Source organism: Sus scrofa, chromosome 12, assembly GCF_054392235.1.
Source record: "Sus scrofa isolate SSC_HxYL_T2T_F1_AM1 chromosome 12, Sscrofa_HxYL_maternal_Yorkshire_Landrace_v2.0, whole genome shotgun sequence".
NCBI lineage: Eukaryota > Metazoa > Chordata > Mammalia > Artiodactyla > Suidae > Sus > Sus scrofa.
In genome coordinates this window covers 11063940-11082140 of record NC_139394.1, presented here as the reverse complement: position 1 = coordinate 11082140, position 18201 = coordinate 11063940, and the positions used below count along the sequence as shown (strand labels likewise).

Genomic DNA, 18201 nt, shown 5'->3' with positions numbered 1-18201 from the left:
TCAGGACACAATCCATTTGCCAGATGTGCACTGTGCATGCCCATGCAGACAAAGTACAAGCATCATGACAGCAGCAAAATGCACCAGACAAGATGTGATTAGAGCCCTTCCATAAAGATGGGAGCCTGGGGCAATTTAAGAGTGATGCTGCTGACCACATAAAATGCAAATTGGAGTGAGTTCTAGGTGACTGTTTGGCCCTGCCTGGGCTGAGTGAGTCCCTGAGCAGCTGCTGTAGCTATCCCAGGGCCTGGCCCATAGCAGGTGCTCCATCAATGTTTAAAAAGGTAAACTGGATGCACGGAAATGGATCTCCATGCCCACATGTCTCCTGCTTAAATGAGACTTAAGGGGAAAAAAAATGTTATTTCAGTGAGGCTGAGATGGTGTGTGTAAGAAAGGGAGGAACAGACAGCATGGATTTGCCGAGGACAGTGAAAGAAAGTCAATTAGTAAGTCTTTGCATCTATGCTCCTGGGATTGAGATCCCTTCCTCTTAGAGGCAGAAGCTAATATGAACATGAGTGACCTTGATTAATTCTCATTAATGACAGCAGAGGGGATCAACTTAAGTAAATTAAGATTAGTTCCATGACCTATTGCATATTTGTTTGAATAGCTGATTTGCTGACTTGCAGCTGAAGCATGGTGGCCTTCTTCCCTCTGATTCATCCATTACTCCGAAGGCCCTGGCTTCTTAGAATTCTTGACAAAATTCTAACAGTTTTCATCAGCAGCCATCAAATATAGCTGAACCTTCTTTCCAGTGCCTCTTTTTGCCTTTCACTACTGACCTGACCTATCTCTAAGCCTCTCCTGGTTTCAACCCACCTTGATTGCTGAGGACAAATTCACCTTCTCGAAAACCTGGGGAGTTCCCATTGTGGCTTAGCAGTAACAAACCCAACTAATATCCATGAGGATGCGGGTTTGATCCCTGGCCCTGCTCAGTGGGTTAAGGACCCAGCGTCGCCATGAGCTGTGGTGTAGGTTGCAGACATGGCTCAGATCCCGCATTGCTGTGGCTGTGCGGTAGGCCAGCAGCTGCAGCTCTGATTCGACCCCTAGCCTGGGAACCTCCGTATACCACGAGTGCGGCCCTAAAAAAGCAAAAACAAAAAACAAAAAAAACAAAACCAAGGCCTGGATTCAGTTATACTCCTTTTCAAAGCCCTTTTACCATGTCCCAAGTACCTGCAGAATAAAGTCCAAACCTCTGGCCTGACTTTAAGGCCTTGTGCAGTCCACTCTGAATGCAAGGCAGCCTGGTGGCATCCTTGTGTGGGAAACAGGCTGTCTTCAGACTCCCACTGGGCTTGTTCACACCTCCGCAGCCTCACACCCTCAATTCCTCCCTCCTTACCTTAAAAGCACATTTCTGAGTCTGGTCTAATCAGTGATGTAGAAGTCCATGCTCATATCAGCCCAGGTCCCTTCACTCCTGTCTGTTCCCTGCATGGAACAGTCTATGCCTCTCTAGCTTCCCTGAGAAGGGGTGACCCTGTTTTCCACCAGGACGCTTGTCCAGCCCCTAGCTGTGAGCAGTGCTAGATAAACAGATGACCCAAGGTCCTAGAAAGGTGCCTGGAACACCCAAGAAGCTTAACAAAAGTCTGTACATTTTGCTGAATACATTCAAGATATTTGATTTTATTAATTTAAAATAACCACCCACTTTCTCCCTGAGGCCAGGGACTTTCCTCCCCCCAGGTGAGAAAAAAACATCTAAACATTTTAACTTTGATAAAATTGGCTTTGACACACAAAGAGCAGAACTTCCTCTTTTAACCCTTCCAGAAATGAGAACTCCTCAATCTCCCCACCTCCACCCCGCCCCCATACTGAATTTCAGATGGCTCAAAAATAACCGACCTGGATCATTTCTTATTCAATAAAACTTTGCATTTTCTCTGCAGTTACCTCCACCCAGGCAAATCAGTACCAAATTCTCCATGCGAGAAAAAGATTTTTAAAAAATGGAGATGTCAGGGAAAAGCGTCTACAGGCAGCAGTCCAACAGGTGCTGCCCTGCAAGCACTTCAACACCGAAACAGACCTTCTGAGCGGGCCGAGTGCTTCTTAGCCAGCCTAGTATGTTTTTAGCTCCTGTTCCACGAGCTTTTCGACAACAAAAATGCCCGCTCCCCTTGGCCTTGCCCTTTTTCTCCCATCACTTACTACCGAGTGCGTGCCTGACTTGTTTATCTGGACGCAATCTTTGTCGCACCCAGTCATCTCGCTCAGCGACCCGCGCAACCACGTTTCCTTAAATCAGAGCCCGGGGGACTCTGCTCGGGAACTACATTTCCCAGCGGCCCCCGCGCCCTTCGCAGGAAGGACGTCTGCGCACTAAGATACTCAGTTCCAAGTTTGGAGCTTTTAGCTGCCAGCCCTGGCCCATCATGTAGCTGCAGCACAGCCTTCCCTAACGTTGCAACTGGGGGAAAAATCACTTTCCAGTCTGTTTTGCAAGGTGTGCATTTCCATCTTGATTCCCTGAAAGTCCATCTACTGCATCGGTCAAGAGAAACTCCACTTGCATGAAGATTGCACGCCTGCAGCTTGCATCTTTGTTGCAAAACTAGCTACAGAAGAGAAGCAAGGCAAAGTCTTTTGTGCTCCCCTCCCCCATCAAAGGAAAGGGGAAAATGTCTCAGTCGAAAGGTAAGAGTCTATTTGCATTACTTGCAAAAATGCAAAGGGTTGTGCATGCATTTATGAATGCATGGATGCAATTTTCGCCTGGCGATTGCATTTTTAAGTTTGAGGTTTTCCACAGCTCAGTTGCATTTCCTGTTTAGTATGTGTCTTTTTTTTGCAGACACAGAGAGTTCCTGTAAGGCAGGGCTTGCAGTTCAGCTGTGCATTGACGTTATTTGCATTCTTCTGCTAGGATTACTGAGCTCTTTTTGCCTTTTGCACAGTCAGGAGAGATAGAGCAGGTTGGTAGCGTCTAAATGTGCAATGCTTTATATAATTGTAAAATTCTTTGGTATGCACACAAATAATAGGTTCTTTTATGTGCAACAGGAATACAAACTTTTAAGAAGTCTGTAGATGAAGATGAAAGGTAAAACTCGAGTTAAACTAGTAGGAAATTAATGTAATCTTATATTCCTTTGGGAATGAACCGTCGCGGTGCCAGTATTTAGCTAAATTTCCATTGATAACGCTTTGAACATTAAGCAACTTTTGATTTTTAAAGGAAGTAAAGGTGAAGTGTGAATAAATAGCATATTACAAAAAAGCAGACCAGAAGTCTTTCTCTTCCGAGATTTTGCACTTTACACCAATTGCTTATTGGTTACGGGTATTTAGAAGAAGCAGCATGGATATTTTATGTCTTCCCATTTGGGAGATGCTTTGCATCTCGAGGGAAAATACTGGGAGAAAAACTGTACTTTTAAGCATTACACCAGCGTGGGGGGACTGGACTGTTTCATTAACAACCATAATGAAATCTTTAAAGTGTGTAATTGCATATATTTAATCAGCTATAATAGGTCAGAAGTTCAGGGTTATGATTGTTTTGTTTTTTCCTTAAAAAGTTTTTTTTACAAAGTTGTATTTTGCAGGCATAAAGTCACGCTGGGGAGGGGATTAAAAATATACAAATCTTGACATGGCCTTAGGGAGCTGAGGGAGTGTTGTCAGGTGTCCCTGGGACCGTACGTAAGTCACTTGTTTCAGAGCAAATCGTTATTGACCATAGAGAAAGCATATGCCCTGTGAGAAGGTATGGAAAGAAGAGGTGAGTTAGGCACTTAGGTGAGTTAGGCTACACAAGGCACTACATAAGTAAGACCTGGTGAAACCAAAGTGTCCCATAAGCTTTTTGCTACTTTTTGGGGAGTTGTTGCATCACTTTTTAGTTCTATCTGACGGAATCATACATCTCAGTCCAAGGACATAATGTATATTATTAAGAATTCAAAGTGGGGCTTTTCTTTTCTTTGGCTACTGGGGGAAAATGGAAATCCGAAAAGCTAAGAGTGTGGAAGTACCTAGGAATTGATATTATGACGTGCAGATATGTATTAATGTAGGGAAAACCTACCGTCTCCTGATTGAGCAGAGAAATAACAGCTTAGAAGGGGCATTCCATGCTTTGATGTATTGAAAAGATGGCATCGAGTTACTTTGCATTTGGTGTACACTGACTCGTTCATTCGTGTGTGTGTGTGTGTGTGTGTGTGTACAGGATTTGGGGACATGCAAAAATATTTCATAGGTAGTTGCTTCCTTCCAGGACTTTACCATGTGGTTGGTGAAGGAGAGAGCATGTATACATACCCTTGTGATACGAGATAATTGCATAGATAGTGAAGTAAAATGGCACAGTTGGAATTTAGAGATGGACGTGATCTCTCTAGGAGATGGGAAGGTGGTGCTGTAGTGATCTGATCTTTGGACCTTAGGGTTTAAACTAAATCAGGTTTCTTTTTGCATTTTGGGGGGCTCCCTCCTAAGGTAGTTACTTCCTAACAGAGTAAGTTGGGAAGCTGAAAGAGATGTTAACGTAGCTCTCTTTTATTATGGGTGCCCCCATAATAGATCTGGTACTGGTCATTCTTCAAATTATTTCCCATTTATCCAAATAGTTTTCTTAATTGGGCCCCATTGGAAGATGGATCTGGTATGAATGTGGGATTCCTGTCCAAAAAGAAAGTTATTGATAGAAGAAAGTGGGTGATCATTTCAGAAGCGCCCAAAAGACTTTTGGCCTGGACTTTAAATATGGAATTGGCCTAATTCAGCCACGGTAATCTCAAAAGGCCAAGATGGGATTTTTTTGTTTTTGTGGGGTTTTTTTGTTTTGTTTTGTTTTGTTTTTGTTGCAGTACCAAACTTCTTTGTAATGCTGTAACCAAATGGAATGAAGGAAAAGTGAAAGGTGGCTACAACCTCATAGTATTGAAGAATTTAACAACATGTTCAATTCAAGGACCTTTACGAACTTTCTAGATCACTATAATTCGGTTTCACAGACCTCTAATTTAAGGCACAGCAGAGGCAAAAGAATTACAGACTCCCTGGGAGCTGGAAGGACTGGGTTACCTCTTTCCAGCCTTACCAGCAGTGAGATTCTGAGAAAGAATTTCTTAAAAAGAAATTTCGTTTTCCACAGTTGTAACTTTAGGTGGTATGCTTTTCAGCTTGTTTATATTAGCTGTCTGGGGTTGAGCTGACATTTTTCAAATATTAAAGTGGAAGAATGCCTTTTGAGGAAATCTGAAATGTAAGTTAACAGGAAGGGCACCCAGAAAGTGCTGGAATTCCTGCACTTTACAGGAAGACAGGCTACAGGAAAAATGTGTCATCTACATTCCCCTGGAGAGTAAAACTATTGTTATCAGCCATAATGATCTGAGGGGAGGGAGGGAACGAGGGAGAGAGGGCCGGCTGTCTGGCATCTCCCAGTTCACCTGAAAATATACAAAAAGTGTGACCCTGTGAAAAATGCACTTTTCCCTCTACTCACCTTAAAAAATATTACTTCATCTTAATTTAAGATGGTAATAGGTAAATCATGTCATGGGAACTGTATCTAAGGCATAATTCAAAAGCATGTAGAAGAGTGGTAGGCAAGGACTTAACCCTACTGTGGGTTCTTTGCTTCTGTAATTCATTCCACCCTGGGATACGAAATGTGTAAATTTCTCATTCTGCAAATTCCTTTGTTAGGTTGTACCAGAGAGACTTGTCATGCCTAGCCTGTAATCTGAGCCAGTATGCTTTATAACCTCGTACATCTCAGGACACAAAATCAGAATAGGTACCCTGGGTTTCCTGAGTTTGTTTTATATCAGGGGGGCATACATTACTTTATCACAGGCTGCAGGTCAGCTGCAGGGGCTTTCTGGGGGTCTCTTGGCGGTAAATTTGGCACTGGGGGAAAGGGTTGAGATTCTCATTCCTTTGTTTTTCACAGATTAATATCATTATAACTATTTTACATTGTTTTCAAGTCTGAAAGGTCTATAAGGAATATTTTTAAAAGTGAAAAAGTACATAAATAATACTTATTCCTTGTAGAAACATTTTAAGAATCACTAGTTACATTTTGCATATATACTCTTGGACTTTTTTTTTTCCATTTTAAATATGTGTAAATGAATACCTCTAAAATGTGTATAAAATTATCTAGTTACTTTTTGTTTCAGTTACCAATGCCATGAAATACTCCAAGCTGATATATTACATTAATGATATCTAATTCTAGTGTATTTATTTAAATAGCACATTAATGTTTAATAACTTTCAATATTATGAAAACAACATGATAATCATCCCAGTTCATACATAATTATGCATACTTCGACTAAATGCCAGGACACAAAACTACAGGCTATGTAATTGTTTTCCATGTCCCATTCTTTCCTTCACCTTTTAAAAATAGCTATTTAATTGCTACAGAAACAATTCAGACCCATTGAAAAAAATTCAAGCCAAAGAGAAATCCATAATAAGAAAACAAAAATCACTCAAAGTCACACCACCCACAGTTAATTACTAAACACTTTTTGGTGACTATCTTTCTGCATTTGTATATACATACATAAATTTGCATAGGTGTTCTTTTACACCCTATATATGATATTTTGCAACTTGCTTTGCTTTATACTTCGCCATATATCTTGGACATCTTTCCAGATTCATGCACATACAGCTACCTCATTCTTTTTAACAATTGCTCATTTTAATTTGTAAGAATGTAGCTGTTTAATCAATCTCAAATTGGACTTTCACATAGTTCCGTTTTTTTTTTTTTTTTTTTTTTTTTTTTTTTTTTTTTTTTTTAACAGCTGTAAATAAAACGGAAAGGAATACCTTGAACACACATCTTTGCACATTGGTTCAGTTATCCTTTTAGGATGAATTCCTAGAAGTGGAAGTGAGAGCAGAGGGCATGGATATATTGCTCTCCAGAAAACCAACACTTATCCTTATTCTCACCAATAATGTTTGGAAGTGCCCATTCTTTCCTTTTAAGCATCCTGGTAAATATTGTCAAATAAGTTGCTCTTCACATGCTCAGCTTTCTTTCATCCTGGGTATAATAATTTGAAAAAGAAAATCTTTGCCAATTTGATAAAAAGTATTAATATTTTACTATTATTTGCATTTTTTAGTGATAAAGATTTTGAATTTTAATCTTTTGGACATTTGTGTTTCATGTGTGTGTTTCTTTTTTTCTTCATAAAATGTATCTTTAAAAATTTAATTTGGGGATCAGGGAGTCCCTATTGTGGCTAAATGGTTAACGAACCCAGCTAGCATCCATGAGGGCACAGGATCAATCCCTGGCCTCACTCCGTGGGTTAAGGATCTGGTGTTGCCATGAGCTGTTGTGTAGGTTGCAGACACGGTTCGGATCTCGAGTTGTTGTGGTTGTGGTGTAGGCTGGTGGCTACAGCTCTGATTCGACCCCTAGCCTGGGAACCTCCATATGCCGCGAGTGCCACCCTGAAAAGACAAAAAAATAAAATAAAATTAATTTGGGGATCAAATTATTTTTGAAGTTAGGCCAGAACATTCCAAGATGGCAGAGCTTAAGTAATCATGGTTGAAATTTGGGTTCAACTTTCATGCATTTAAACACTTAGTTCCCTGGTGAGTTCTGATTTTAATTTTAACCAAAATATATTAAGTAAATACATATTTTATAAACTCATTTTGTTATACTGTCTATAGCTATCCAGATCCATATGAAAATGATAAGGAAAATATAATGATTTGATTTAAATTCTATCTGCAATTTACTAACTTCTGGACATTCTGCAGTTTTAGTTATCTCTACAGGCAGAAATAGTTTTGCTTTGATTTCATTCTCACATAGCACCTGTTTGTGTTATGGGCATTGTTGAAGAATAAACCTTTTTTTTTTTTTAATTTTTGTCTTTTTAGGGCCACACCCTTGGCATATGGAGGTTCCCAGTTTAGGGGTCGAATCAGATCTGTAGCCGCTGTCCTATGCTGCAGCCACAGCAACACCAGATCTGAGCCACGTCTGTGACTTACACCACAGCTCACAGCAAAGCTGCGACCTACGCAGCTCATGGAAAAGCCAGATCCTTAACACACTAACAGGGATTGAACCTGCATCCTCATGGATACTAGTCTGATTCATTTCTGCTGAACCAAGATGGGAACTCCAAGCCTTTTTTCTTTTAAGGTTCATGTGCAATTCCTAATCATAAAAGGTGTTTTACTTTAGTTTACTAGATGTGTTAGAAGAATTTAGCAAGGATCCACTTTTTAAAAAAATTTTATTTCTTTTTGGTCACACCTGTGGCATGCAGAAGTTCCTGGCTAGGGATTGAACCCATGCCACAGAAGTGACCTTAGCCACAGCAGTGACCTGAGCCACAGCAGTGACAATGCCAGATCCTTAACCCTCTGAGCCACGAGGGAACTCCAGCAAGGATCCACTGATCATTTCACAAATTATATCAGGTCAGTCACACTTTGCACATTCTTCACATAATTTATACATCCGGATAGTAGAATTTAGAGCTATGAAAGGAGTTTTATAGTCTAATCATCTTATTTTACAAATGAGCAAAGTGAAGCTTTGAAGCAAGTGATTTGCCTGGAGAGCCATAGGTAGGACTCACGTTTTCTGATTCTCTTCCCCAATGTTCTTTTCACTAAACCACACACAAACACTAGTAAGCCACATTTATGAAATATTTTTTTTCAGAATCTTTAGTGTATTTCACATTTTTTGTTTTGTTTGTTTTTGTGGGGAGCGGCTGGCAAGGAGAGCTGACAGTACAATCAGCAGGGGTTCTTTTTTCTGTGCCCAAGAAATGGCAATACATGAATCATGGTGATGGAGCTTCTTACCAATTTTCTGCCAAAGGATGTTTTGCAAATGCTCTCATTTAAATTCCCAATGCCTACACTATACAGCTGCAAGTTTTAACCACTGTAATTGTTGTTTGCCTTTTATGGATGATCTTTGAAAGCGCCTGCTGGGTAGCTAACAGTTCTTCTTATGTATTTTTGCATCCTTGCCTTTTTCATTTAGCACTGTACTTGTAAATAGTAGGTGCTCAATAAATGTCTGACAATGAAAGTATTTTTCATCCATGGGGGTCTCTATCATATTTTCCCACATTTCATTAAAGTTTTGGGATAATTTAATTACACTGCATTTCTTCCTGGGCTTCCTTCCTTGCATTCATAGTCCCATTATATCTTTGCTTGATTATTTGGAATTTGCAAGGACAGTATAAAAAGCAGCCTATACTGGCTGAAGAAGTGTCATTTCTCCTACCCAGGCCCTCTAAAGGTTGTATGATCCTTGGCTAACTTTTTAAAATATGCAGAACTAAGATGAATTGTTTGAAGAAACCAGCGGGATGGGATGGAAGGGAATTTCTTGGTTGTGTACTGGTTTTATAAGTTACCTCTGAACTTGAGACTCTGAAGTGTTGTCAGAGATCATCTGAAACTTTTTAACAGGTGGCTGCCCTATGACAAACGAGGAACTCTGCAGGGATAACCCCCAATGGAACAATGTTCCACTTCCTCCTCGACCATCACCACCGTCTCTGCCTCCCCTTTTCCGTTCTCAGTTTTCTTTCCCACTCTGCTTCCTCAGATGGTCTTTCTTCCCTGAGCTGGTCCATGGGACATGGTTCTTAAAACCCCCTCTCTCTACATTGACAGGATATTCAGATCATAACCTACACACATGAAGTCTATCACACATCATCATAATTTAGTCTGCTTGGTTCTAAGTTGAAGCATTAAATAAGCACGTACTTATTTTCTAGTCTGTATATCCCTCCTTAGGTTGAATTGGAATCTGCCTTGTGTTTTTTAAGAGACCAAGGCTATAGATCTCGATGCCCATCACAAGCCACCCCCAGATACCCATCATCATCATCACCAGCATCATTGCCTATATTTATGTCAGTCACTTCAGATATCATGCTTTGAACATAAAGCCTATGGGGCCAGATACAGTTATCATTAATTGACAACTGATGAAACTAAGGTTCAGGTCAGTTAAGTAATGTCACCTGGCTGGACAGCCAGCAAGCAGCCCAGGCAGGATGTAAGGCCAGGCTTGTCTGGACATGGGGCCCAAGCTTATAACCAGGGGCCAGCAAATTACAGCCTGGGGGCCAAATCCAGCCCCACCTGTTTTTTTTTTTTTTTCTTCTTTTATCTTTTTTATGGCCGCCCCATGGCATATGGAGTTCCCTGGCCAGGGATCAGATCTGGGCTGTAGTTGTGACCTACACTGCAGCTGTGGCAAAACTGGATCCTTAACCCACTGTGCCGGCCGGGGATCGAATCTGCCTCCCAGAACTCCAGAGACACCGCTGATCCCTTTGCACCACAGCGGGAACTCCCAGCCCCACCTGTTTTTAAGTACAGTCTGTGAGCTAAAATGGCTTGTACATTTCCAAGTTATTGGGAAAAGAATAACATTTCCTGATACAGGAAAATTATATAAAATTCAGTCAGTGTCTGCAAATAAAGTTTTATTGGAACACGGCTATGCTCATTCATTTATTTGTTGTCTTGGGCTGCTTCCCCACCATCCCCCACCTCACCCAGACATAGAGTCAGACAGTTGTGATGGAGACTGTGTGTACCACAAAACGAAAAATATTTATCCCCTGGCCTTTTTCGAAAAACATTTGCCGACCTTGCCCTTTGTGGCTTTCCTCAATCAAGTAATGAATCCTGTTCCATATTGCATTCCTCTTCAGCTTTAATTGGAAGTTGTTAACCTGGATAACTACTCACCCGTGACTCCACCAGTGACCTCTGGGGCCCAGCCCACAGGAAACGTCTGAGTGGTGTTTCTCCTGGTTGTGAGATATGTCGGCCATTGCTCATTTCCGCCCGGCAAAGCTACCCGTCTCCTTTAGCCCATCCTGGGGTCCTTTCCCTTCAGCTGCCCTCTTCCTGTTTGCTTTACAAGTCTTCTCCTTTCTTGTCTTTCTTTATCCTTTTCCTGGAGAAGCCGTTCATGAGTTCTGCCCCTGGTCCCTTCATCCAGCCCTTTGTCATTCCACATTTTACTTAAAAAGCAGATAGACTAAAAAACGTCTCTCTCGTGGAACCACCATTGCCTGGCTTTGTTGATTGTTATCATGACCCAGTTCAGAGGTGCCATCATGCCTTGTGTCTGGAGTGAGGACAGACGCCTCTCTCCATCACAAGGTCACTTCCGTCTCACCCAGACAGAGTTCAGGTCATTGTCTTCTACAAAGGTTAGAGCCATTTTCTCACATTAACTCCTCCAACCCTGGGTAGAGTTTTCTTTTGGGTATGAGTATCCTTTTGCGTTCAGAGTCATTGCTATTGTGGGAAGTGTGTATTTAGCAGGGAAGGTCCTTGTGGAGGTTCTCCAGATGGTGGGGATGGAGGCTACATGAGGCCAGAGTGGCTTCAGGAGGATGAACCAATTTGCTGACCTTTTCTAAAATGAGGTCAATTTAAGTCCCATACGAGGAAGTGCTATAATTTCTACCATCCTAAGATGGTAGCACCACTGTTGATTCTTTCTATATTCCAGATACTGCGCTTAGTGATGAACATGGATTAATTACCTTATTCATTCTTCATTAGGGCTTAATGAGGTGATGCCCAATTTTGTATATGAGCAAAGTGAGGCCAGAGGTGAAATATCAGGGATGGTAGTGGCAGAGCAGTAGCGTTAAATCAAGGTCTCTGTGATCCCAGAACCTGAGCAGGAGCCATTTTCTCACATTAACTCCTCCAACCTTGGGTAGACAGTTTTCTTTTGGGTATGAGTATCCTTTTGCGTTCAGAGTTGTTGCTATTGCAGGAAGTGTGTGTTTACTTGACTTGTTACTCCATAATAAATTTCTGAACCCATGATCCAACAGTCCTGGTTGGAGATAGAGAACAATGAATGGAGGATATTATCTCCAAGAAGATAATATTCCATCGAGCATGTGTGCGCATGCACACACACACACACACACACATAAACACGCAAGAATATTACTCAGCCATTAAAAAGAATGAAATAATGCCATTTACAGCAACATGAATGGACCTAGAGATTATCATACTACGCAAAGTAAGTAAGAAAGACAAAAGGCTAATACAATATGGTATCACTTAGATGTGGAATCTAAAATACAACACAAATCAACATATCTAAGAGACAAAAAGAGACTTACAGACATAGAGAACTTGTATTTGCCAAGGGAGAGAGGTGAGTGTTGGAGGGAAGGATTGAGAGTTTGGAATTAGCAAAGGCAAACTATTATATATAGGACTGATTAAACAACAAGGCCCTACTGTATAGCACAGGGAACTACTGAATGCAATATCCTATGATAAAACTATAATGGAAAAGAATATGAAAAAAGATTTATGTATATACACACACATACATATATATGTGTAACTGAGTCACTTTGCTCTACAGCAGAAATTAACAGTGTAAATTAACTATATTTCAATAAAATTTAAAAAAAAGAAAAAGAAAACATGAGTGTATTCCATGGAAATGTGTGTATAGCAGGTCCAGTTATGGTAATTAGGAGGCGCTGACCTCTGTCTACCTATATATAGGTTCCTTTTAACCTGTTACTATTAAATTCTATGATTTAATAATCATAGAATACTGAGTCTGACTCATTCTCTGCATTAAGGTTGAATTCCAAGTACAAACTGCCCATTAGTTGAAGGAAGCTGGTTACAACTGGTTGTCTTTTTTTTTTTTTTTTAATAATGATTTTTATTTTTCCATTATAGCTGATTTACAGTGTTCTGTCAATTTTCTGCTGCACAGCAAGGTGACCCAGTCACACATACATGTATACATTCTTTTTTCTCACATTATCATGCTCCATCACAAGTGATCAGACATACTTCCCAGTGCTACACAGCAGGGTCCCATTGCTTATCCATTCCAAAGCCTATGGTTTGGATCTATTAACCCCAAACTCCCATGCCCTCCCACTCCCTCCCCTTCCCTCTTGGAAACCACAGGTCTGTTCTCCATGTCCATGATTTTCTCTTCTGAGTAAAGGTTCATTTGTGCCCTATATTAGATTCCAGATATAAGTGAAATCATAGGGTATTTGTCTTTCTCTTTCTGACTTATTTCACTTAGTATGAGGGTCTCTAGTTCCATCCATGTTGCTGCAAATGGCATTATTTTCTTCTCTTTTATAGCTGAGTAGTAGTCACAATTAGTCTTCTGATAGATACTGATGTGAAGTTTATGTTAAATTTCAGTAATGAATATTGACTCTATTAGCTGTCTTATAGTCTGTAACTAAGCAGATCTAAACTTTATGCGTTTCCCTATGCAGTCAAGATAAATGCTTTTAAAATAGTAGTGAAAACATGGCCAGTTTGGTACCATACCTAAGTAGAGCAATAAGGCATTTTGGCTTGGTGATTTCCTTTCTTCTTGGTTATTTCTATGTAAAGGTAACATGCGCAGTTTCCTTGAAATTGTGAATGAACCTGCATCTGTTTTCCTTTTACTGGATGGTGCAGAAGAAACTAGGATTACCTCTTTTGTGTGTGTAGTAGAAGAGGCAGAGGGGTTTGGGAATGAATTTTCTTTTAAACCAATGAATTCTCCCCGGGCTTTCTCTCCAGCCAAAGCAGAACAGCTGTACCTATGCTTCAGCTATTTCCTGTGATGCCAGCCTGGAGCCATGGGAAAAGATGGTCTGGATGTTGAATGACAGGTTATTTATTTCCCTCTCTAGCCTCCTCCTCCAATCCTGCGTGAGAGGGATGTGTTAGAGATAAGGGTAAGGCTGCAGAACCAGCGGGAACAGAATGGCAAAGAGTGTAGGAATTATTTTGGAGTGACTGTGTGGAGACAGCCTTTCTGCGATATTTGAAATCTTTATAAGCATAGTCTCCCTACTTTATTTCCTCCATCCTGCACCCCAGACGCCCTTCCCATTGAAAAAATAATAATAATCCCAAAGACCCCAAACACATCTAAAGAGAGAACTTGGATAAGGGGTCTGTCCAGATCAATTCCACAAGGACATTTTGGACTGATGATTATGCTTAAGCTACTGTGCTAGGCAGAACCAGGCAGGAATGGCTTCTGCTCTACTCTCCCGCTCTACTCTCACACGAGCTGTGAGCCTTGAAAAATCTACTTGACCTCTAGCTTCAGTTTCCTGACCTGCTAAATGGAGAGACTGACACTCATTCACAGGATTGTTATGAAAATTCAGGAAGGCGATGTATGTAATGCGCTCTGGCCAGGACTTGGCATTCATGTTGTTTTTTTTTTTTTTTTCCCCCAAGAAATATTTATTTATTGAGAGCCCTTCTGGATCTGAGGCATTGTGTTCTAGTAAGCCATCAACATAGATTTGCTTTACTCTTTTTTTTCCCTCTAGCCCTTAAGGAGCTTACTAGGAGATAAGATTGCACAGAAATGTACGGAATAAAAGCGAGAATCCTAGACAGGCTTGGAAGAGGTATTATGAGTTGGAAAGCCTCACAGAGGAGGGTGGGGGAGGATCAGGAGAGTCGTTACAGTGAGCACACGTGATTTCGGAGCTGATGAGGAAATGGTGAAGTAGATCCAAAGTAGATATGGAGGGAATCCCGTTGTGGCTCAGTGGTAACAAACCCAGCCAGGAACCATGAGGACGCAGGTTCAATCCCTGGCCTCACTCAGTGGGTTGAGGATCTGGCGTTGCTGTGAGCTGTGGTGTAGCCTGGCACTGCAGTTCCGATTTGACCCCTAGTCTGGGAACTTCCATGTGCTGCAGGTGAGGCCCTAAAAAAGCCAAAAAAAAAAAAAAAAAAAAAAAAGGCAGATATGGAGAAGAATCATCACTTCAAGATCAATGGAAGAACCAACAGAATATTGATACAGACAGAACGTTTCCTTAGGATACAAAAATAGAAGACACTCTCAGAAAATATCTGGAGCTTTAAAGGCCTTATTGTGTTTTTCTAAGAACTTCCTTTTTCTTACCAAGCTCTAGACTGTAGTTATGGCTATGGTCACAATAGGTTAATAAATGGAACATATCGTATCTCATACTTTTAGGTGTTTTTCGGATTGTGGAAACTCCAGGAAATCTAGAGGTTAATAGTTAAACAAGTATATCATATCAACTGGGTTTATAGGCACACTGTAATTATATAAGCAAGCTGTCGGTTCAATAATCAACGTGTAGCTAGGTCAGGGGATAGTTTCCAGAGCATGGCCACAGCTGTAATTTTCATTTTTTTATAACCTGCCAACCTGCCTTTTCCATTTCTTAGTTCCTTTTCCTTTTTTCGAGGATCATCTGAAGTCCTTTAGGGAAGGAAAACTGTTCTTCCGAATTCTTATTTTACTTTTCCCTTAGGAGAAGTGCACCAGAAAGTTCTTTGTTTTACCCAACTTACTTAAGCATGCTATCGGGTGCTGGCAAGGGAGTTCGTAATTTTGTGTGTATTTTTTAATTTCAGAAAAATTCCACCTAAAAGAGAAGTATATTTAATACAATTGCTATTTTAATGTAATTGTTGGATTAAATCTGTTTTCCTTTCATTATCTTGGTTTCAAAAACGCAGTGACTTACAGCTCTGGAGCTCACAATAGGCTGTTTCTCAGTATAACTGGTACTAAGTCATCTTTTTTTTCTCCCGGGTGACTTCATTCAACGCAGGGGCAGCAGAGTGGATTAGGTGGGTGGGCTGAATCACCCCCGGTCTGAGACACGAAAGCTGCAGGGCGGTTTTTGCCTCACCTTGCTGTGCAGTTTAAGAGAACATATGACCAGCCAGGGTCATCTGCCAGCTCTGTCGTCTCACTCAAGTGACTTGCCAAGTCTTCTTCTTCTTCTTTTTTTTAGTTTTTTGCCACACCAGTTTTTATTTTTTCTTTAAACCATTAAAAAAAAAAATTATCGTTGATTACAATAGTCTCTCAGTTTCTGCTGTACATGCCAAGTCTTCTTGTTTGGGACCTTGTTCCTGTATGAACTTATATTTTTATAGGTAAAGTCAGAAAAAAAATGCAGATTTAATTCTAGGATTGATTTAAGAGGGAGATTGAGAAATTTTGATACATTAGGGTTCGGATGACTTTTTTCTATCTTAAATATCAATCTTTTTTTTTTTTTTCCTAATGTGACCTTATCCAAGGACAAGACCAAGAGCAAATCAGTATTGGTGGGGTGGGGGGTGTGGCAGATGGGTGAGAGTGTGGGGAGGGGAAGCAGATGACCATATATTTCCTTGTTGAATTTAATAGGCATTATTGAACAGTTATACAGATAATCTGTACTGTGCACTGTGCTAGGTGACTGCAAAGGTGCCTAGAATTCCACCTCTACCCTCAAGAAGCTCACTCTCTAGGAGGATGGATGTATTGATTCACTAGGGCTGCCATAACCAAGGACCAGAGATTGGGTGACTTACACAACAGAAACATACTGGGGGCTCGAAGTCTGAGACCATGGTGGCAGCAGGGTTGATTCCTTCTGAAGGCTGGGGGAAGAGTCTCCACTCTTTTCTCCTAGCTTCTGGTAGTGTGTAGGCAATCTTTGGCATTCCTCAGCTTATAGAAGCATCACCCAGATCTTTGCCTTCATTGTTACATGACCTTCTCCCTGTGCCTTTGTCAGATGTCTCCTTTTTATAAGTGCGCCAGTCCTATTGCATTAGGGGCCCACCTCCACCCCGTATGACCTCATCTTAATGATATATGCAACCACCCTATTTCTAAGTAAAAGAAATTCTCACCTTCTGGGGTGCTGGGGGGTAAGATTTCAATTTAGGAATTTGGAGGAGTGGACAGAGTTCAACCTCTAACATGGGGGAGATGAGCATGTCAGCAGGTTCACACTACTGTGTGTGATATGCATGTCGGTTCTGGTATAAGGCACAGCTGGGATACCGAGGAAGGAGAGGGCATCCCTGAGAGTGCCCGTTGTGGCACAGCAGAAACGAATCCGACTAGGAACCATGAGGTTGTGGGTTCGATCCCTGGCCTTTCTCAGTGGGTTAAGGATCTGGCATTGCTGTGAGTTGTGGTGTAAGTCACAGACGCAGCTCGGATCTGGCATTGCTGTGGCTCTGGCGTAGGCTGGCAGCAACAGCTCTGATTCAACCCCTAGCTTGGGAATCTCTGTATGCTGCAGGTGCGGCCCTAAAACAAACAAACAAACAAAAAAAACAAACAAAAAAAAAAAAAAAAAGAGAGAGAGAAAGAGAAGGGCATCCCTGAACCTGGGAGGGATCAGGAAAGTCTGTTAGTAGAGGAAGACACTCACTTGGCAGAATGGAACTTTCAGCTTGGTGCTGCTTGGGAGAAGAAGCAAGTAAAACAGAAGCCTTGCCATCCCGTCCTTGAGCACGCTACTTGCTCTTTCTTCTGATTTTTCTGTCATTAATGACAGACTAGATGCTTCTAAACTGGGGAGTGTGTTCAATTAGAAAACACACACATACACACACACACAAACACACACACACACGTTGTTGCTGTCTTGATTCCCCAAACAGAATTAGGGTTTGATGGCAATGAGACCAGCAAACACTTTCCTTGGTTGTCACAGGCAGCTTCCATGTACAGACACAGAGGTGGAGGTTGGGGGATGGGACATCTTTCCCTTTGTAACAAATGGTTCTAGTCCTAATGGAATAAAGCTTAAGAGGGAATGGGAGTGAGTAAGAACCAAGGATCTGTAGCCAGGCAAAGCTTATTTTTAGAAAAGGCCTGTAAGCCTTAAAAAAAAAAAAAAAAAAAGTACTACCCGAGTATTAACCAAGCTCTTACAATATGGATTATGAACAACAGGTCTTTTAAAGTTGTTTGTATACTTATTTGTGTTCCTAGGCAGCTTTATTTTCTTAATGTGGTCGCGGCATGTCCAGCATAACATTCTGAGTAAAAATACTAGGGCCAGCTTCAGTAAGAGATGACAGTAAGGGATAAGCTGTCAGAACGTGTTATACGAGGTGGTCAGGGTAAGGTCAGTGGGAAGGAGCTTTCCCAGCTTAGGACAGATGTTCATCATCTGTCAGACTGTCCTGCTGGGGTGTTGATGGTGGCCTGCTGCAAGGGCGGGGCCCGGTGGACAACCCAGAAAAAGCCACAGGAAGGTGAGATGTCCCTCAGAGCTAGGTGGATGGCCCTGGGGCAGGTGATCCAAACTGCAGAAGAATGTGCAGCAGCAGTGAGGCCGAAAGTCCAGAAATAGATGAGTCAAC

The 18201-nt window shown here is 41.3% G+C and overlaps 2 protein-coding genes and 1 long non-coding RNA gene across 26 annotated transcripts in view; 2 read left to right on the top strand and 1 right to left on the bottom strand.

Annotated features, from left to right (window-relative positions):
* Positions 1–2290, bottom strand: part of ABCA5 (ATP binding cassette subfamily A member 5) — a 133000-nt gene extending 130710 nt beyond the window's left edge. For all 22 annotated transcript variants that reach the window (XR_014820869.1, XR_014820859.1, XR_014820866.1 and 19 more), the window contains exon 1: positions 2179–2290. The gene's annotated coding sequence lies outside the window, so the exon portion shown is untranslated. The remainder of the gene's footprint in view (positions 1–2178) is intronic.
* An 87-nt stretch (positions 2291–2377) lies between these two features.
* The window catches only part of MAP2K6 (mitogen-activated protein kinase kinase 6), a 123718-nt gene continuing 107894 nt past the window's right edge, over positions 2378–18201 (top strand). For both annotated transcript variants that reach the window (XM_013980816.3, XM_084983885.1), the window contains exon 1: positions 2378–2664. In XM_013980816.3, coding sequence (XP_013836270.1) covers positions 2649–2664 — 16 coding nt within the window. In that variant the 5' untranslated portion in view covers positions 2378–2648. The remainder of the gene's footprint in view (positions 2665–18201) is intronic.
* On the top strand, positions 6762–12350 carry LOC146398033 (uncharacterized). 2 transcript variants are annotated; one of them, XR_014820904.1, is made up of 2 exons: positions 6762–7369; positions 7945–12350. It is a non-coding gene; the product is annotated as an uncharacterized LOC146398033 (long non-coding RNA). The 2 variants fall into 2 exon arrangements; XR_014820905.1 differs by having other exon boundaries at positions 6773–7382.